The following is a 22,790-nucleotide window of genomic DNA, read 5'->3' on the forward strand; positions in this document are numbered from 1 at the left end:
TGTTGGTGTAATAAATGCTCCACAGTTGTACGAAAAATATATCCAAAGAGTAGAAACAACGATATGGAAATATGGTCATTTAAGAAAATATACATACCTACAAAAATCGTTTAATATAATCCAAACCTTTCTAACATCTCAGATAGGGAAAAAATAGTAACTTCTTACTTTTGAGTACGGGAAATATTTACCGGTACTTACCACATCAACGCCAACCAAACTCTCACTCTTTCACTCACCAGCCGCTGTGGAGTGTAGGTGTGATGTCTTTGCCTCCTCATTATTTTGTCCATTAGCTTGTAAATATGTGCACACATCAGGTATTTATCAACTTGTATTGACGTAGGACCATGTTCTCCCCAGATTGACGTAAAATCACCCAGGCAGCCATGGCACCTACGAAGAAATCCGTAAGTAAAATCGACTTGTGTTTTTGTCAGGGACCACGTGAGCCAGTTCAGTAGCGGCGGATAATATTTCGTCTTTTATGTATGGCGTATGAATAATTGATCGGCCCATATTATATTATTGCATCGTGTCCTTGGATAACATTTGGAATTTTGGGATGAAATTAATGGACATTGGTGGGTGCCGGCGAGTGGTGAGTTCGGGAAGTTTTTTTTTCTGGGGTGTGGGGTGGGGGGTAGTTTCATGGGCTCTGCGACTGGACTTGTATCCTTAGAAAAGTTAGTCAATTTCCAGTAAGTTGTTAGTATTTACTGTTTCAATAACATTTTGATACAGTTTTAGGGGCTGACGATGTTCGTTCCGGTTGATATGCATTTTATTAGGGTAGCAATGTCTGCCTTTGAAACCGCTTATCTCCACTAGTTGCATAGAGGGTGTCATTGAATTTGTAGAAAAAAATTGCTTGTGTTTGGTTACTTAAATTTCAGTAATGTTTTCAGCTTTTTATTTGAAGGATGGCCTTTCATATGTAATGGGCCGAAGAAGACTCCCACTTAAATTATTTCAACTTTGAAGTCTGATAGCTGCTTCTATAATTTTATTCGGTATTATTTCACTTTTGGACAACACCTCCAGTTTCTCTAGGTTAGGGTGGAGTATATTTTGTTTGGTTGAATTTATTATGCTTATGTGATTTTAGGTCAACAGCTGTTTTTTTTCATTGTTTTAGATAAATTTTCAGCTTCATTCTTTCCTGGAGTTTGTAGTTTTTCTGGTTACTAATTATTTAACCCCTCATTTTACCTGATCTTCAAAGCTTTCCCCACTTTAGAGGGGTTTTGAGATTAATGGGGGTTGAAATATTGTCAAAGAAACTACTAATTTCTGGTAGAAATGAAGGTTAGATGCATCTGAAACAGGAAAGACCGTCTGGAAAATATAGTTTTGTCTGAAACAGCATTTTTTTTTTTTTTTTTTTTTTTTTTTTTTTTTTAAAACCCATCCTGTTATGGTGTCCCCAAAGGCTGTGATCACACAAGGACATTTTTAAGCATTTCTTTTTTGAATTACTTCATATGCAATAATATAATTTCTTGGCATTTATTTAGGTAGTATTCAGTCATTTTTGGATGAAAGATTTTCAGGTAGTATACCATGTTTCACGCTCATGCTTTATTTCATTACCGTGCAATTTTTTGTGCATAATTATTGTTTTAGCCAGTTTAGCTGGTCAGGCAAGTAGCTAGCAGAAATTTTGTGTAAAATTCTTGGTCCTTATGGCTTGGAAAACAATTTTCTGCTTTATTAATTTTTTTTATCTGGCATGTTGAACAATTTTGAAATGAAAACTACCTTATGGTGGCAAGACTAAACGAAAATGTAGGGAAGCTGCCATGCACATAGTGCAGTATTGTCTTAGTACACAAAATTTGGAAATGAATATAGAACTTCATCTGTTTTACACACAGCAAATGACATTCCACCATGTTGTGCTTTGAGATTGATCGGCCCCTAAGTCAATCCGTCCCCAGTCGTTCAGTACTAACAACTTAACCCTACCTAACTAGAATGACTTGGGGACGAATGGGCTGTTGGTCTGAATCAACTTTTCAGGATGCTGCTACTGCTGGCACTGGTAAATGTAACGTTGTTGGTCTTATAAATTTTCGTGGGTTTTCAGTGTCAAATGATTACACAAGTATAAAATGTAGTCTTTTCAAAAAAATATTCATCAGTCATTAATGGGAATTCTACATTTGTCTCATTGTTACCTAGAGTTCTCCCCCCAAATTTCAACCTACAGCTGTTAGGGCAAACTGTTATTGATTTTGTATTAATGGAGGTCACCAGTAGTTTTTTTTTTTTTTTTTTTTTTTTTTTAATAAAAAGAAAAGTGGCGTTAAAAAAGTTTTTTGTTTGAGGAGCACCAAACTTTGCCATCTCTGCTGCTGATTCAGTAGTGGTGTAGCATGGCGTTAAATTTTGAAACATGAAAACTTGCCTCCATCAGCACCTAACTGTCCTAAAAAGAGCAAGAAACATTTCTGCTAGGCTAGAGCAAATCAGATGTTGCCATAAAACCTTGCTAATTAGAACTTTCCATACACACTGCATAACTCCATGTATTAACAGATTAAATATTTAATGGCAAGGATAGCATATATATTGGATGTTAAGTTGACCAGTTTTTTACTGTGTTATTTTGCTTTAAATAATGCAAGAAACGTATTTAAGAGTTAGGGGTTTGCAGAGTCATATCCACAGCCTCATTTGAGGGTTGTAGTAGAGCCCACAAGCTTTTTCACTGTTTTTTGTCATGAGTGTAGTTTAGTAGTTATTGCTATGGTATTCATGCTATCATTAGAGCTCAGTACAGAGGACAACAATCCTTTATCTCGCTTGCAAGGCAGCATTTGCTATTCACATGCTGGGATATTGTGGACAACTTCATAACCACCTTTGATTGCATTCATTGCTTTTGGAATGCTATTGCTTGAAAATGTCGGTGTGATCATAGGTGAAGTTGAGTACAATTGTGTGAACAGATCTAAAATTGCCTAGACTTATTTGCAGATCCTGAATATCTATCTATCTATTGCCAGACGCCTCAATCCCGCTTGGGGTGGCCACAAACAAATCGCCTCCATGTTGTCCTGTCCCCCGCCATTTCACTGCCCTGCTCCCAACTCACACCCCCCTCTCTCGTATACCTCTCCACCCCATCCCTCCATCTCATCCTCGGCCTCCCCCTTTATCTTCCCCCCTCCACCTCACTCATATACTCTCTTTGTCAGTCTTTCTCCCTCCATCCTCTCCACATGGCCAAACCACCTCATATATATCAGCCCTGGGTTGATGTTAATTCGTGTTTCTGGAATCTTCATGCTTTTCTGTTTTAGGAGTATCACTGGAAACAGCTTTTCAACAAAGTTGAAAAAGTTCATGACAGTTCCCTATATATTTTATTTTATTTAACTGCAGTTGTTTTAGCCGTTGCTGTATTATTTACATTCTTATATGTAGATTCTTCCTTTCATACATTGATCTTGCACACTTTCTGGATATTTTGTTTGGTGCACTTTCTCCCATATTTTTTTGTAAATTTCGTTGCTAACATGGTTTTTTAAGCAGATTCCAAATTTGACCTGAAATTGGGTGGAAATTTTTAAAAGTTAGGTATAATTAGGTTAATAACAAATAATCTGTATTGTATTTAAGTAAGCTATCTATCTATCTATTACCAGACGCCTCAATCCCGCTTGGGGTGGCCACAAACAAATCGCCTCCACGTTGTCCTGTCCCCCGCCATTTCACTGCCCTGCTCCCAACTCACACCCCCCTCTCTCATACACCTCTCCATCTCATCCTCGGCCTCCCCCTCTCTCTTCTCCCCTCCACCTCACTCACATACTCTCTTTGTCAGTCTTTCACCCTCCATTTCAGTGTGTTCCTCATAACGCTTCCTATCACATCCACATCCACACCACAACGCTCCTTTATATCCTCATTCGTCAGCCTCTCTCTCCATGTGACTCCACAGGCTCCTCTTAAATAACTCCTTTCCACTGCTCTCACTCTTGACTTGTGTCCTTCCAACAACGTCCAAGCTTCACTTCTGTACGTTAGAGTTGGTATCACAATACACTGTCATGTAGTAACTTTTTCACTTCCATGCTCACTTCCCTGTTTCTTATCACTGCTTTCAAAGAACCTGCAACCTTTCTTCCCTGCTGTACCCTTTCAAGCACTTCACCCTCTAAATCTCCATCCTTACTCATCACACTACCCAAGTACTTAAACGTACTCGCATTTTCCAATTCCTCACCATCCAACCTTGCTGTACATTCACTGACTTCACCTCTTTCAGAGACCATCACTTTACTCTTCCCTACGGAATCTAAGCTATAAACACAAAAGATCCAAAATCTAGGTTATGCCACCATAAGCATTTGTGGCAGCTCTGCTCAGTGGCGTTGCTTTAAACACTGCTGTAACGAGTGGATTTCTGTCAGGAATGTGGTTTGATGGTGGCACGCTTCCTTTATCCGCCATAGCTGTATTTAGCAATGCATGGAGCAAGGAAATAATTGTTCTGCAATGCTTAATTATTATTAACTAAACTGATTCTTATTGTCAACTAACCTATTTATTATACCATACCCTAACTTCTTAAAAAATTTGTCCCCCAAAAGTTCAAGTTTGGAATCCGCTTAAAAAACTGTGATGAAATACACCTAAGAAGAGAATGTGCACCAAACACAAGGTCCCATTTTCTTTAACTAAATTTTAAGTCACAAAATCGAGATGAGGCTTACAGGTGTAAGTCTCTTCCTGGACATCTGTGAATATTTGAGTAAAGACGACAGTAAGCACCCCATTTTAGGCAAGATTTTGAATTGAAAATTGATCAGTGTTATTACTTTGTCAGGAATGAAGGCTGATAAGATTTCAAACTGTTGGCATTTTATGAATGTCTGTTAAAAGTTTAAGGTTCTCCCTGTCAGTTAATGTTAGAATGATAAAAGTACTGCTGCAGACTAATATATCTCCACTAAAGGTTAACAGTATTGAAACATTTGATACTCTGGAAAATTTCTTGGGTGCCAAAGATCTTGCAAGTGGTCCTTTAGTCATTGACTATCCCTTTTGACATTTTTTGCAGGTGAACCTTCCATAAATTAAAGTAAGATTGCCTAATAAATTCATTTTGTGTTAAGCTTGTTTGCCAGTTTCTTCAGATTCACAGCAGCAGTTGTTTGTTGGAAGTTGATATTTTAGAATGTATCCTTTACACTGAGGACTACTTTCCATTTAAACTTCCAGCAGGTATTTTGAACTTTTGATTGTAGAGTAATATATATATATATATATATATATATATATATACACACACCTTAGTACATAAGTCCCATGGTGAGTTCAGGCCAGTGGTTATGGCCCACAATATTCTCATCCAAATTTGCCATTCACCGCCATAATTTTCTTAGTTTTGTAGTCTTCATTTCGTGTATAAGGTCGTCCATTTGCCTCTTTGTACTCAGTGGGGTGAATTCACTAAGGGACCAATTTGCTGTAAACCTTATGCCTCCTGCGCCATGCCACGCTGCCTATGTGGTGCGCTGGTGCCATTGTGGAGGTAAGAGTAACTAAAGGCCTTAAGAAGCAGGGTGGCTCATTGTGGCCATATCTGTGCCGGTTAAAGGCCATACATGTTTTGTTTCAACTTTGAATCTGGATGACTTTTCATTCAGTTCTTGCTGCTACTAGATATTTGTGCTCAGTGTAGGAAATCCCTTGTATATTGAAGGGGTCTACTAGGGGTCTGGTTATTTAGTCCACACTATCTAGCTGTTTTGCCCACAAGTCATACCTGGGATGTATTGTCAGGAAAATCACGTACACCAGCAACTCCATTCTAGTTTGAGTTCTGGTTGAGTATGGTGATAGTGGTGGGTCCTGAAGGGTCAGATTGTCCAGTTATTCATGTGACAAGCAAACAGATGATTTACTCTTCACAACTCAGGATCCCTGAATTTGAATTAACACTTGTTTTCAGACGAGTAATTCATGACATAATGGCCTACAGATTGTAAAGGAGAATGTAGCTGTATACTCATTATAGATTCAAGTTAGTCTTTTTACCTGATGATAAATATCTCAGTATACAGTACATAAGGCGGGTATCAGAAAAAAGTTCCAAAGGATCCAACAAAAAAAAACTGAGGGAATTGCAGGCTCAAGTATTCACTTCATCTCAATGGCCCAGTCAACAGCTGATATGTGGCTAGATGATGTATCACCAAATGTCTTTTAATCATTATAATACTTTGAGTTTTAATATTGTTATTTTTTGTATATATCAGGTAACTTACATCATAACTACTTTTTGTTTTGCTTTCATTTATAAAGGCTCCAATGTGCTTGCATGTGACAACCTTGGTCACCTAATGGCAGCTGTTCATGCTGCTTGATTTCTGGCTGCCTCCCTGTTCAGTCCCTTATCCCTGAGCTCACACTCAGACCTCATCATAGGTCTTTTTCGATCTGCATCCTGCAACCCTACTGTACACCCAATGTTCAGTTCTCACCTATATTCATTTGTCAGCCTCCATCCTCTCCGTGTGCCCAGACCATATCATCTACCGATACCCTTTCTTGTTACAACACCTATACACCTCGGTCCTATCCTTCCTCGCAGCTCATCATAAACCCAGCCCCTCTAGGCCTTGTATTCAAAGACGCTCTGCACATACCGCGTTTGAGCATATGAATACCTTCCTCCATAACTGCTCAGTTCTCAACCATTCTGCTTTACATATGCTGCATACAAAAATCCCTTATGGAGAGACAGCCTTCTATGTCAGGAGAGGCAAAACCTCCCTGAATTACTTCCAGCCACTCACTCAAGTTGCAGAGCTAGCTTCAGCCCCACCTCCAGCACATAACTCTTCCACACACTCGAGGCACTAGCAAGTTCAGCCCTCTCATGCTTGATCTCCTCCACATGCACTCTCACACACTGCTTACATGAAATCAGCGTTGTCCTGCAGTCTACCTCTAATATCACTACATCTTATGCACCCACGTATCAGACACTGCACAAGATGGAATTACTTCCGTGCCCTTTTGGCAAACCACACATGGCCACTCTCCCTCTTCTTGACAGTCCAACACCAACCCAAGATACCATCACCTTTGCTTTATCTGCATTTACTCTCAAGCCCATGTTCCCCATATCATATCTCCACATCTTAAATCATTCTTCCACCTCCCTTTCGTTCTTCAATCAACCCCAAATCATGAGCATGCAACATCTCCCACAGAAGTCCATCTCTGGAGTAACATGGGCTTCAAGTACAGTACCACGATAAAATTAGGGGGTCCAAGACCCCTGATGTGCACCAGCATTCACGGAAAACTTAACAGTCGTGTCGTCATTCACTCATTGGGTGCAAGCGCTCACATTGGTAGCCATAACCACTGTTAAAGCCACTCTATCCCAAGCTTTCTTGTTGCCCACAAGGCTTGTAGGCTAGTGGACTGCTGTGTGTGGGCAAATAAACTCAAAATGTGGTTGAATGGACCAGCAAGTCTGCATTATTAGCATTTGGTGGGCTGATAATTTTGTTACCCAGTATTGATATTAGCCAGATTATCCCCCACCCTACACCTTCAGTATATAAATAATTTTCTTTTCAGTCTCCCAAAGCTAGGCAGAACTATGTGGAGCAACAGCTGACATCCCACAAACCACAGGATAAGGTTTCATCGGTGACAGATACAGCTTGTAACACCCACCCACCTTGTACATTTTTGATGTTAACACATTTTGCATTTTATACTTGAATGTTATTTATAGAACTGTTAAGTCCTGCAGTACAGTGCTTACACATTTTTATGGTGTTTTGAGGTTTGAAGTTGTTAGATGGCAAGGATATAAATGAAGTTCCGGGGCTCAGAGGACTAAAAGTAACTACAAATCATTTAAATGAAAATTAAGCACTCATTTGATACATCTAGTTGACTTAAGCATGATGTAGCAAGATGTGTCTTGAATGACTGTCATAGATAAAATCTGCATCCATTTAGTCATGTTTGGTAATGAATTTCATCACTGGACCGGATGGCATTATCATCTCTCTCTCTCTCTCTCTCTCTCTCTCTCTCTCTTTTTTTTTTTTTTAAACCTACTGTACAGCTTGCTGCCCCCCCACCCCCACCCCCCCTTTTTTTTTTTTTTTTTTAAATTGGAATTAACTTTTATGTTACCTTCCAGAAAAAGGCCATTGAGAGCATAAACTCTCGGTTGGCGTTGGTGATGAAATCCGGGAAGTACGTGTTGGGCTACAAACAGACGCTGAAGTGCCTGCGTGCAGGGAAGGCCAAACTGGTTATCATTGCCAACAACACCCCGTCACTCAGGTGAGACTGAGAAGTGGACCTCACATGGACCACCCCTGACTCCCGGATACCCTTGATATGGCTGGGAGGTCTGGACAAGGCATAATGTACAATTCTGTGGAGCTGTTAAGGCATCCCACGGTTAGCAGTCAACAAATGTGTAATAAGCCTGATTGTTGTCCATACCGTAAGGCGTTCCTGCATTCTCCTTAACATAATATAATTTGAAAAGGAAAAAAAATTGCCTTCCTATTAGCACATTATATGACGAGGTATGGTATCCAAACATTTCACTTTTACAATTGGATATTCAGACTATTCATGTAGTTTTTAGTTGGCAAAATGTTAATGTTGGAAAGGAACTGCTTCATATCAGCCGGTGGACCTGGTGCAGTTACCCATTTCCTTTAGTAATCACTGTACGCTTGATTTGTAGTGCCTTTTTGTGGTTTAAATTCATGAACACCCATTTCGTATCGGACATACAAGTTTGCATTGAATTCTGATAAGCACGTGTATAAACCTTTGTATTGAATTCTGATAAGCACTTGTATAAACCTTTGCATTGAATTCTGATAAACACGTGAATAAACCGTCATATGTTTTTCCATCGTAATACAGTACTGTAGTGTAATGAGGTTGTAGTGATGAGGGACCTAAATCTGAATGTTTTGCCATGAGTTTAATCTTGCTGCCAACACATGATTTTATTCAACTTTGGAAAGACTTCATCATTAAGAGGGTTTATTATCAATCCTGCGGCATAGTTAGCCCTAAAGTGAAGCTTGTTAAATGATGGCATGAAGAAAATAAAGAATATATCCCCAGGGCTGTAGTTAAATTGGTATGTGGAGAATTGGTAAAATTTAACTTCACTAGGGATTTCCAACAGAATTACCATACAAGAAGCCACCCAGCTATGAAATGTGACTGATGAATGATAGGAAAAAAGTAAAACTCCAAGTGTGGCATAGAATTAAATATCTGAGAATTGGATTTCCTCTGTTCTGGATAACAGTGCCTTAATTTGGTGTGTGAGTAACCAGGCTTTTACCATTATTTCTACCATTGGGCGTATACCATTTTTCTACCAAGCTGAAGTTAATGGTTGTACTTATGCCTTGTTGTGGGTGAGCTGCGTCGGTCAGGCTGCCATCCTGGGTCACTCTGGGTTTGGTAGCTTGGCTGGTGCTGGCAATGTGATGGTTTATGGAGTCTCAGTGACCACGTATGATGCACGTAAGTTGTACTGATTTGTAGTTGGAAGATCTCGGTTTTCAAATACTGTACAGAGGCTTTTTGTAAAATGTTGATGTTTATTTACTTACCTGAGCTTGTATATGCCCCCCCTCCCCCCCCTTTTTTATACGTATGTACAGTATTGAAGTTTTATTTATTTTTTTTCCCCCTCCATGCCTGTGTACAGTATTGAAGCTTTATTTACCTTAATTACCATATATCACTATAGTATATAAAGAATTTGACAATATTTGTGTGATATACCAGTGTCTGACAGGATACATTTTTTCTACTACAGCAATAAGTTGTATTTAGGAAGCTCTAATAGCATTCGGGTACAAATCTTGTTTGATATTATGGGTTTGATTTATTGTTCAATATTGCTAGGAATGCCAATGGACTACTGTAATTTATTGAGCAAGCCACTTAGATGTTGGTGGGACAGAAATTTGTTGAGGAAGATATAAAATTTAGTGGTTTCAGATAGACAAAACGTTGCTAAATTAGTCATAAAATGGTTATAATCTAGGTTCGTAATGATAGGGTTTAAAGTTCTCATTTGGTGTTTGGAGAGCAGCCTGGTGCAGGGTTTAAAGTTCTCATTTGGTGTTTGGAGAGCAGCCTGCACCAGGATTCAAGCCCTCTTTAGCCCCCAGCACCCCTCCCCCAGATATACTGATGGGGGTCAAAATTTTCAGGCCCCAAGTCTGTTCTACTTTTATTTTTTATGCCTCTTCCTCCTGGCCACACTACCTGTTGTTTTTATTTTTTATGCCTCTTCCTCCTGGCCACGCTACCTGTTGTTTTTATTTTTTATGCCTCTTCCTCCTGGCCACGCTTCCTGTTTTTCTTTTATTTTTTATGCCTCTTCCTCCTGGCCATGCTTCCTGTTTTTCTTTTATTTTTTATGCCTCTTCCTCCTGGCCACACTACCTGTTCTTTTATTTTTTATGCCTCTTCCTCCTGGCCATGCTTCCTGTTTTTCTTTTATTTTTTATGCCTCTTCCTCCTTGCCACGCTTTGTTTTTCTTTTATTTTTTATGCCTCTTCCTCCTTGCCACGCTACCCTTCTGGTCCGTGGTGTCATTGAGGAGGCTAGAGCAAACGGTTCTTAAGGAGCAGCATGCCTGGTGTGGGTGTGTGTGTACCGACCTAAGGATTGACAAGATATTACATTTTTGCTTAGCCCATTCAACCCAGTAACATTTATATTTGTGGTACTACCATTATAATTCATTTTTATTTATTTGAATTTAGGAGTGCCTTTTGTGTAGGAGTTCATGTTATATACTATCTAACCCCTTCAGTTTGGATTTTATCTGGGTTGATTCTCTCTTTCTCTCGTGCTCATGCAGTATTATTCAGCTTTTGAACTGTAATATTTAAAAAAAAAAAAAAAAAAAAAAAAAATGGTTATTGGCTTTGACTTTCAGTAGACGAGGATATGCATAGCCTTCTTGAACTTGGTACAAACACTTCTTAAGGAGCAGGTTTCCCCATAGGGATCTGTGTACCAGCCCAGTGAATGACAGTATAATCCATTAAATGAGTTGATGGCCTAACCATTGCATCATTAATTTACATTTTTGCTGCCTTCAGGGGATTTTACTTAGCTTTTGACTATAAACTTGATGGGATTGATATAGTACTGTATTAATCATTATCAGGATGCCTTACTCAGATTTTGACAAGAAATAACTTTTTTTTTAATACACCTTGGAATATATATATTTTTTTTATTTTCATGTTTTACTTGGCTTCTGAGAGTTAATGGGATTGATACAGCATTACCCCAGTGTAATTTAATTAGCTACCGGTACCTTCCAGCGGTACTCATCTTTTGAATGAGATATAATTGATGTAATTCATTAGCCATTTTGTTATTTGTCCCACCGTCATGCACTTTATTTAGCCTTTGAAATTTGATAAGATTGATACAGCATTGATTAATTTCAGTATTTTCATGTTTTTACCACCTTCAAGTAGCCCCTCCTCCCAATTTTGACATCTAAACATAATGGGATTGACAGAATTAACCCCTTGTATGCTACTTTCAGTTTTATTCTGGTTTTGAAAGTAGATTTGATACTGTATTCATTTTATTTTTCCCCCCTAGTAATTTCACATGGCATTTTCAAATTTAATAGGATTGATACAGCATTTGTTTTATTGGCTACTTTGCTACTTTTTGTGTAGTGTTATTGAGCTGTGAAGTTGAAGGGATTTTTACAACAGTCCTTAATTATTTTAGTATTTAATATTTTTACTACTGTGAAGCATTCTCTCTCTCTCTCTCTCTCTCTCTCTCTCTCAGCTTTTGAAATTGGATGAGATTGATACAACAGTGATATTGCCTGTGATATATTTTTGCAACCTTCGAGCAGTTTACAATTTTGAGCAGCTTCTTGATTAGGACGGGATAGGAAGCCTTAATTTACCCCATCTCAACAAGCTTGCTTTACCCTTTCAGTCCAGTACCATTATTTTATTTACGGGATGTATTTTTGTTACCTCTAGACGATTTTCAGCACTTTATAGTCTGAAAAGAAAAAGTCAGGACAGCTTCCATAAGCCCTTTCACTATAGGGTCAATAGAGCTGAATAAAGCCATTTGAAGCCAGTAGGAATAACCCATAGAACAGATCAGGGATTAACAAAACATGTCAGGGGTTAAGTTGGACAAGTTTTATGGATTTAGCGAGCAGTCTTTCAGGAGTAGGCTGCCTCTTGTGGGTCTGTATTGTGACCAGAGGGTGGACAAGCTCATAGATCTGATGTTGATGGTTATGGAAGATCCCTAACATCTCTTCCTAAGCAATTTCCTTTGCTCATTATAGACTCCTGTATCGTTAAAATTCCAGTACCAGTATCACCATTTCCAGCATATCATCCAAGTTACCCATTCGTATCCATAAATTTATTACCAAGGAAGAGATGCTAGGGAGCTTCCTTAACTGTCGAGAATACAGACCATGGACCAATTGAGTAGGTTCACCATTTCGCTGCTGTGGTCTCCAGCTAAATATGACAATGAAGATAGATCTGGAATACAATATAAAGCACTTGCCCCTATTCAGGCAGGGCATAGTGTTCTTCCATGTGTTCTAATTCCTTTGTATTTATTAACTGAGAAGGGTACTTTGAACTCAGAAGGGTCAGATACAGCCATGATCAGTCCCTGTGATGATGCCTTTCATAAGGTGAATCTCTCGTAGGAGCAAAAATAAACTAGTTGAGATGTTATCCAGGTTGAAGTTGGTGATTCAGTCAAAATGCATATTATCCACCCCACCCCAGGTTGGCTTCTCTTACCAAATGAACAATCTCTCTCTCTCTCTCTCTCTCTCTCTCTCTCGTGGTAGGCTTCTCTGGCAGTACAAATAAATTAGGCCTTAATCACATAGTCAAAGGAATAATTATTGGGGTCTGTGTGTTATCCTTTTAGCATTTTCAGTGTAGGGAAAATCACTCCTATTGAAGGGGTTTATTAATGCTATATCTAACCCCTCCAGCTCAGTCTGTTCTAAGCTAAATAGTAATGTTAGATGGCAAGGATAAAATGAAAGATCTGTGGTGTCAGTGGGTTGCTTCTCAGCCTGATTGGGTTTAGTTTTGATACTGTAGGCAATTTTTATTTTGACGTAAATTAGGTGACCAAGGCCAATGCGTGCAAGCATGTTGGCGCCTTCAAAAATGAAACAAAATGAAAATTAAATAGGTAGGGATATTACTTTTCCTTTACTAGTATGGTTTCCTAGGCTGAATAAAGGTATCTGGTAATAGCAAGGAAAAATTAACTCAAGTGAAGCCTGATTGGTTTTAGTTTTGATATTGTAGGCAGTTTTTATTTTGACATAAATTGGTTGGGATATTACCTTCATTAGTTCCTTTACTACTGAATAAAGTTTATGGTTATAGCAAGCAAACAAAAACTAGTGAAGTACTTTGAAGTCTTTTGTTTTTGCATTCAGATACTGTGCAGGTACAGAGTGATTTTAGTCTTCATATGATACAAAATGATACTTCAGAAATGATAGGCCATTAGTTTGATAAAGTGAAATGCAATATTATTCATCTTTTTCTGGTCTCAGGGGGTCTTCTAGCAGATTACAAATATATGGCAGCTGCAAGAGTACATAATAAAAGATCCCATCGGGCTGAAGGAGTGTTGTGTATTGTGAAAGGTTCCTCAGGCTTGCTAAAAATATCTGGTGGTAGCATCATTCCAACTCAAACCCCAAAAATGACAATAAATGAAAAAAAAAAATCCAGAGGGGGTTAATTTGGTTTGTGAATCAGATTGAGCCCATGTAGGTTTATATCCAAGGGATGGTTGGGGTTTAATCCTCACATAATGCCACTTAGGGATGAGTGAGGTTGGTCACTCATTTTATATGTCAGGACTAACTCTCCTAGCCCCAGGCTCTTACACTCCTCATGGGGTGGCATAGGATTGGATAATAGAATGGAATGTAAGTGCTAATTTTACCATAAATATTTCAGGAAGTCTGAGATTGAGTACTATGCCATGTTGGCAAAGACTGGTGTGCATCACTACTCTGGCAACAACATTGAGTTGGGCACAGCGTGTGGCAAGTACTTCAGGGTGTGCTCCCTGGCTATCACTGACCCTGGCGATTCCGATATCATCCGCACCATGCCAACGGAATAGGCACAGGTGGGCTGCATGGCTTGTCAGCTTGTAATGTTAGGGTACATCTTTGAGAAACGTGCTTACAGTAAGGATTCTTTTCTATTATCTTATTCTTTTCTATGGAGGGATAAACTGCACACAAACAACTTTATTGTAAATTATGAGAATGAATAGGTGTTGAATTGATAGCAGTATGTAGTAATGAGGGATGGTGGTACTTTAAATCATTGCATTGCAGTCCTCATAAATTGCAAAAGTAATATAGAATTTTTTTGTTTGTGTAAATCACATAAAATTGTCAGTTATGGGTACATTGCTATGTGTAAATCTGATATACCAGTTTATTGAATATAGGGTAAAACTGGGTAATTTTGCCATGAAGTTTGTTAAATACAAATTGCTACGTAACACAATTGTTTATAACTAGATTTAGGTAGCCTAAGCTACCATCCAGTACGGTCTGTGCCATGTATTGGGCGAACTTTACATTAGTGGTATCCATCATTGTCACTGATTGTTTGCTGTTGATAAGTTGGTTGGGGAGACTCCCGTGGCACAAGTGCATGGCAGGGTACTGTTGTGTGTGTGTGTATGTGTGAACAGTGCAAACAGTTCTGAACCACTTATAACCTGAAATATGTAAGTGGTGGGTAAACAGAATGTTTTCCCCAGTTTTTATTGATGCAATAAATGCTGAAGTTTTTCGGTAAACAATTTCATTTCTCAAACTTTTTTTTTTTTTCCTCCCACAGTGGATCAAAACTTCACATTACTTTGTTAGGTCGCATTCCTCTTTGAATTGGAATTATTGGTGTTGTGGCGAAAATACTGTTTTATCATACTCATTTGGGGATTGAGTCATGAAGTGTATAGGGGTCTGGGTCTAGGTTAATTATGGTTTATAAAGGCTCCAACATGCCTGCATGTGCTGGCCTTGGTCATCTAATGGTGGCTGTCCATGCTGCTTAATCTCTGGCAGCCATCCCATTTGTTCCTATATCCCAGAGGTTACACTGACTGCATCCCAGGTCTCTTTCGCCTGCCTCTTGTAATCTTAACCCTAACGCTCACACTTTCAACTTCTGCACCCATTTGTCAGCCTCTTGGCATGCTCCAACCATCTCAGCCTACCCCCCCCCCCCCATAACACCAATACATTTAATTCCCATACTTCCATTCAGCTTTTCAATCCCCCCCCACTCCCTTTCAAGTGTGCACTACACATCCATCTTATCATAGTCATTTCTGTACATTTGAGCCTGTGAATATCCTGCAACTGCCCAGGTCTTACAACCATACAGCATTACACTACAAACACTTAGTCTAGGCATTTTATGGCAAAAGTACCTAGTCATTCAGTCCCCAAGGAGTCATCATAAACCACTTCTTTAATGCAAACCTGTATGTGCTCCATATTGCTGGAACAAGTCAGGGATTTTTGAAAATATACTTCAACTTCAGCCATTTACATTGCTGGGTGGTAACCATATAACCAACCTATACGTGTTCCCTACATGTCAGCGAGTTGGTTGGCGGGGTGTTGATGCCAGACCCCGCAAAACAGCTAAGAGACAAATGACCATCCGTTAAGGGATTAAGGCATCTGGCTATTGATAGATAGACTTGCTAAGCTTAATTGAGTTTCATTGACTTCATGTAAGAGCCAGGTTTGATTTTAAACTTTAATGATGTTCAAGGTACAGTTGAGTGACCCTGAGTATCTAGTTTGAATGTTGGTGAAAATGTAGGAGAGCTCCCATGCATATACATTAGTTGTATTTTTCTTAGTAAATGGTAATATATCATAAAGATAGCTTTAAAATGTTGCAGAAATGCATTATTTTGGACCTATTAATTTTAGAATGTTACCAGTTTATACATATTGTGGCAAATGGCCTCCTGCCATGTTGTTGGCCTTTGGTCTGATTCAACCCAAAGGTCAGTCTGTCGCCAGTCGTTTCTTACTAACATTATCCACAGTAGCCTCACCACCAGAGTGACTTGGGGATGAGTGAGTTTTGGGTCAGAATCTACCCATCGTTGCTACTGCAGGCCCAGGCTTTGTGCTCCTTGTACCATATTACTGTAGTTATTTTGCAAAATTTAGGTATTATAATTGAATTAGTTATGAAAACTAAACTTTTTTCTCATTTGTAAATGGGAGCTCCTACATTTTTCCTGAAATGTTATTTCCCCTTGCCCGGCATTCTGGAATACAGTACTTTTTTTTTTTTTAATGTGAGGAAGAAGGAACCAAAGGCAATGAGCCTGCAAAACTGTTCCTTCCAAGAGAAAAACAAAATACACAAAATACAAGAGAGAGCCAAATTCAAGATCCATTCATTTCGAGATGCCTGGACACACTGCGTTTGAAAGACTGGAGATCATAGGAAGCAGGAAATACAGACAGAGGGAGACAGTTCCAGAGTTGACCTGTTGCATAAATGAAGGACTGGGAGTAACGGTTAACCCTTGCAGAAAAGGGGACAGAAAAGGGGTGAGAGTTTGCTGCTAGACGGGTGCTACGTGCCCGTCGTAGAAGTGGAGAAATGCATGCACACAGTTCAGAGGAACAGTGACCATTGAAGTAGCGATAGAAAAGAGATAAAGATGCAACACTGTGGCGAAGAGACAGAGGTTGAAGGGGGTCGGTAAGAGGGGGAGAGTTAGAGACGAAAAACCTTTGACTCCACCCTATTGAGAAGAGCTGTATGTGGGGAGCCTCCCCATACATGAGAGTTGTACTTCACACGGGGGTGGATAAAACCCCTGTATAGAGTCAACAATTGTGCAGGGGCAAAGAAGGAACGGAGTCGGCTTAGCACACCCAATCGCTTGGAAGCAGATTTTACAAGAGATGTAATATGATCTTTCCAAGACAAGTCCTGAGCAAATGAAACCCCAAGCATGTTCAACGATGATGCAGGATTAAGTTGAGTATTATTAACCCCTAAAACGCGGCTGTGTACGGCCGATCCCCCCCCTGTGGCGGTGTTGTAGCGGGGTCCGAGTACCTGTGGGAAAATATTTGCCAAAAATCATAGATTAACCCTAGAGCATTAAAATTTTTATGGCATATAGTACTTACATTCAGCTTTCTCCTGAGCCACATGTTGAGCCTTCGTTGACTACCCAAGGACTTGTGGAGACTTGCAAAGTTGGGTAACCAAATCTTCACTTTCACACCTCCAGCAACCCGGTTTCCCCTCCACTTTCACACCTCCAGCAACCCGGTTTCCCCTCTACCACAGCCTCATTCTGTCACAGTAAACTTTATACTACAACGTAAAGGTAGTTAGGAATCCGTATTTGTACAATAAGCACTGAAAATAAGGCTAAAATCAACGGAGCGTACGGCCGACATGCACTGTGGCGGCGGTCTTCCCGTCCCTCAACAAACATTTCCATTTTCACTGCTAAAAACATGTATACTACATTATTTTCAATCATATTACTTCCCAAAAGATCACCACGGCGAGCTTTTTATTCTGCCTTATGTCCGCCACTTTATTCTCGTTCCTGTCGGCCGCTTGCACTGACTGGGAAGAGCTAGAACTCGCCATAATCTCACTTTGAAAGCCTGCAGTAAACTGACACTAAACAGAGGCAAAAGCTAGTGTTACAACTGGGGAAACAAGCGTTTCCTAGTAGCATAAACTGCTTGTGAGAGGAGATCGCAGATTTACAGTTCTGAGCGCTCAGAGCGCTGCCATGTATCACAGCCAGGCTGGCCGGGCCGTGGGGGGGGGGGGACGGGGGGGAAACGCGATATTTGGCAACAACTGAGGTCAGTAGTACAAAGGTAAAGTATGCTAGTTGTAGCTAGAGGGTGGTGGTACTGATAGACAATACCAGCTGGAGCCTGCTTGCCCGCGGTTATTCAAAATTTACTAAAATTGCAAACGCGACGACCCGCCGTTCTGCCCTTATGGCCGAGCGTCGCAAACGCGACGATCCGCGTTTTAGGGGTTAAACATAAGTGGGTATACCTGTGGAAGATTTTGTCGGGTTGATAGGTGTAAAAACTGAGTCTTTGATGCATTAAAAACAAGATTATTTTTACCCCAGTCAGAGATACGAGCCAAGTCAGACATTAGGTGTGCCATAGCCTCATCCCTTGCCTGTTGAAGTAACTGCTGAGATGGACGTTGGGGGAACCGAATGGAAAGGTGAAGGGTGGAGTCATCAGCGTATGAGTGGATAGGGTTAGATGTACAGCTTAGAAGGTCATTGATGAATAAAAGGAAGAGAGTTGGTGATAGGACAGAGCCCTGAGGAACACCACTGTTAATAGATCTAGGAGAAGAACGATAGCCGTCTACAACAGCAGCTATAGAACGACCAGAAAGGAAGCTGGAGATGAAGGCACAGATAGAAGGATAGAAACCGTAAGAGGGCAGTTTGGAAATTACAGATTTATGCCAGACTCGATCGAAAGCCTTTGAGATGTCAAGTGCAATGGCAAAGCTTTCGCCAAAGTCCCGAAAGGAGGATGACCAGGAGTCTGAAAGGTAGGTGAGAAGATCGCCTGTGGAGCGTCCCTGACGGAACCCATACTGACTATCAGAAAGAAGGTTGTGATAGGAAAGATGCTTTAAAATTTTTCTATTAAGAATAGACTCAAAAACTTTTGAGATACAGGATGTCAGTTGTATATAATGCCATTTTTTGCATTCCAAGTTTTTCATGCAGTATAAATCCTCTTGAAAGATTTCTCCCAGACACACCAAGCCATCACAAATCATACATTTGTCCACTGGCTACCTCACACTACATACAACAAAGAAACAGTTAAAAGATTACATCTCAAAACAGTGGCTGCCATATTCTCATTCAAAAATAATGAAAATTTGATATATTAGACCTCTTCAAACACAGGCAACAGCTGATTGGTGGTAGATGGGGTGGGGTGGAGGGATGCCTTGCCTTTTACATGGAACTATTTGTAAACCCTACTGAAACCTCATCAAATTGTTAATTTGAAAAAATAAAATAGGCTTCCCACCATTGGTTGGGGTGATTTGGTTCAGAGCCAGGAAGAACAAAAGTTTGCCCAGTTGAATGGGTCACATTCCCATTTGTTCATCATTCAAGTGCTTGGAAACCTGGCTGCACTTGATAGGTCAAAAACAAATATTAACAGGTAGGCATCTTGAAATAAATGGATCTTGAATTTGGCTCTTTTTGTATTGTTTGTTTTTTCTTGGAAGGAACGGTTTGTGGGTTCCTAGCCTTTGGTTCCTTCTTTCTTGCATTTAAAAAAAAAAAAAAAAAAAAAAAAAAAAAAATCCGACAGTTCATCCGGTGACTGTCAAGGTAAAAGGATCCCAAACCCTGGTCTTACACTCCATTGGCACAGAATTTGTCCAGTCAGCTTCTTACCTCTTCTCACACTTGTTTACATGCCATGTCCTGTGAATGGTTGCTCTTGTTTCTTATGCCAGTTTCCTCAAAGGCACTCTGGGCATTCTTTTCTTTACACATTTATCAACTTCCTTGATAAATACAATGACAGAAATACAGTAGATGATTAGAACTAAATCAGTTATGAAGATTAAAGAAAAGGGTCACTCTGAAAAATATAACAAAAGTGATAGTGTGCAACAAGATTTGTAAGAATCAAAGTCTGCCTGTATGATTGTACTGTATTGTGTCAGTTATAAAGGCTCTGACATGCGTGCGTCAGCCATGGTCATCAAATGCCGGCTTTCCATGCTGCTCGATTTCTGGCAGCCTCATTGTTCTGTCTCCTGCCCGAGGTCACACACTGGGACCACGTCCCAGGTCTTTCGGTCTGCGTCTCGCAGCCCTACCCCCAACATTCATACTTTCATCTTCTGCACCCAATTGTCATCCTTTATCCTCCCCACATGCTTAAACCAACTCAATCTGCCCCTTCTCATCACAACACCAGTATATTCCAGTCCCATCCTTCCTCTCAACTTTTCAGCTGTAATCCTAGCCCTCCTAGACTTTACATTCAAGAATGCACTACACATCCAGTTTCTGTACAATCAAGCCTGTGAATATCGTCTTCATTTACTTCCCAGGTTGTACCACCATACAGCATTACAGTCCTAACGTCCTGTTCAAAACGGTTCATTCTCGAAACGTGGCATGTTTGCTGCAGTGCTGTATTCTGCATAGTAGTAATGACCCCTTGCATCTTGAGCCTTGAGCTTTTTTGGTCCAGTTAATGTAATCATGTCAAATGTCATCCATCATCTAATCCTATGTTGCCCCATGAGGAGCATAGGAGCCCGGGGCTAGGCAAGTTGATCCTAACATTTAAGATGAGGGACCAGCCTCACTCATCCCTGAGTGGCATTACGTGAGCAATAAACCTCAACCACCCCTTGGATATAAAATCTGCACCAGCTCAGTTGGCCCAGGACACCTTGATTACCCACTAAACCACCAGGTGCCATAATTTGGTTATATGGCTACCACCCAGTATAGTAAATGGTTTCCTGGTGTACAGGAAACCTTTTGGCTTGTCACTCAGCATAATCACCTGTAGACAGAAGGAAGAGGAAACAATGAAGGAAAGAAATGTAACATGAAGGAAGAAAAGGAGAGAGAAAAGGGCAGGCATCCAAGACAACTACTATAGCTTTAAGTTGTCCCCCTCAACTGTACAGAGTAAAAGTCAAACAAGGACAGATAAATTAAAACTGCATTGAATTTACTTTATTAAGGTGAAAACTTTACTTCAATTTGACAGGAGGAAATTAAATTACAACTGTTGCTGTTGATTTTACCAGTGGGGTTGTTGCCTCCTACTGAAACTGACTCAAGGCTGCTGCTGTTGCATCTGCAAAGATAAAATGAAATCACATTATTCCTGGTTTGATGAGCAATGATAGATTACTACATAGTTCTGGCAGATTTGTCTTGTACAGTTATTTGTAACAAACTAAAATATGAAGAGCTGATATTAATGAAGATTTTTATAAAGCAAGAAATAACATCTGGTGCTGCATTTTTAAATTCTTGACACTTAGTAAAATGAGGCCATTTTCTTCCATTAACAATACAGTGGTAATTGCTGGATTGTTTGAACTTTTGTACTTATTTTTGTTTTCCCCAAATGATTAAATACTGTAAAGCTGCTTGTGAGGTTATGCATCTTTGACATGACATTTATGAAGTGTTTAATGTCAAATCTTACAAAAAAAAAAATTTTCCCAGTTGAATGGATCACACTTCAATTTTAAATCACGCAAGTCATGCCAACCCTGTATTGCATTTGGAATTAAAACTGTTGTCCTTAACTGCAAAGCATTCTACACCTCAGGAGTCATGTGGGAAACAAAATTTCCCATTGCTTAGATTTAATGGTTGTGATGGATGTTCATGGGGCTTAAGAAGACTATTGTTTTTGATGTAATAACTCATTATAAAGGCTCCCACATGCTTGCATGCATCAGCCTTGATCACCAAGTGGCAGTTCTTCACACTGCTTGATGTTATGCATCCTCATTGTTCAGTCCCATACCCTGTGGTCACTCGGTATGACCTTGCTTCCCCCCCTTACCCCCTTGCCTCATGCAACCCCACCCTCAGTGTTGATACTTCTCACATTCTGCACCCAATTGTCATCCTCCAAACTGCCTCAGTCTACCCCTCTTTATCACACCACCAGTATTACTACATATTCATCAATTTCAGCAGCTAATGTAAAAGGGCCTCCCATTCCCATCAATGTATCAAGGTCTTTGTTTCTTTGATATCAATGTATCAAGGTCTTTGTTTCTTTGACGATCTACCACTACATTTGCAATCTCCTTGTCGTGTTTCTTCAGTTCCTGTTGCTTTGTGTTCCATGCCAGCATGATTTATGGTATCCTTCCTCCATTCCTGATCATGCTGCCTTAGCTCCTGAAAGACCCTGGTTGTCTTTGGTCAGTGAGGTCCGAGGACTTGGCATTCACCTGTGCTGCAGATGCAATCCCAAGCTGTTTGGCACCCTTTCTTGACAGCTCCTAGTTAACAAAGCCCACACTGCACTCTGCATTCAGGTTGTGGACTGGTGCCTTCACCAACTTCTCTGGATCCATCTGAATGACAGAACTCTGCAGACTCATCACAGTATCCAAAGCTGAAGATATTACCCTTCTGCTTCTGAAAGCCAATAGCCAGCTTGGGGATGATCATCTTCTGGAGCTTGATTACCTTCAATTGTAAACAACCCCTCCTGGCCTCGCATTCAAGGATGCACTGTACATCCATCCACTCACCGTTTCTGTACGTGTGAGCCTGTGAATATTTTCCTTCCTTTACTGCCTAGGTCTCACCATCATACAGCTCATGCCACATACGAAGATCTTAGCACAGAGGGAGAGCCCTCTCAGTGTCAGGAGGCAACGGCTTCCTGAACTACTTCGAACCATCTCTCACTCTAGCCAGAGGTAGTTCCAGCCCTGCCTCCAGCACATAACATGTCTCTGATGACAAAACTCTTCCACACACTCAAGAAATACCAGCAAGGTCAGTCCTATCATGGCTGACAATCTCCACATGCTCTCCCTGACACACCATACCCATGAAACCAGCATTATCTTGCAGTCTGCCTCTAATACCACTT

The 22,790-nt window shown here is 40.2% G+C and overlaps 1 protein-coding gene across 2 annotated transcripts in view; it reads left to right on the top strand.

Moving 5' to 3' along the window:
* The first annotated feature begins 320 nt into the window (after window positions 1–320).
* RpL30 (ribosomal protein L30) overlaps window positions 321–22,790 on the top strand; it is a 30,176-nt gene continuing 7,706 nt past the window's right edge. For both annotated transcript variants that reach the window (XM_080265422.1, XM_080265423.1), the window contains exons 1-3: window positions 321–410; window positions 8,186–8,331; window positions 14,053–14,227. In XM_080265422.1, coding sequence (XP_080121548.1) covers window positions 390–410; window positions 8,186–8,331; window positions 14,053–14,221 — 336 coding nt within the window. In that variant the 5' untranslated portion in view covers window positions 321–389 and the 3' untranslated portion in view covers window positions 14,222–14,227. The remainder of the gene's footprint in view (window positions 411–8,185; window positions 8,332–14,052; window positions 14,228–22,790) is intronic.

Source organism: Coenobita brevimanus, chromosome 15 (assembly GCF_032717465.1).
Source record: "Coenobita brevimanus isolate Jiangsu-jjx chromosome 15, ASM3271746v2, whole genome shotgun sequence".
Lineage (NCBI taxonomy): Eukaryota > Metazoa > Arthropoda > Malacostraca > Decapoda > Coenobitidae > Coenobita > Coenobita brevimanus.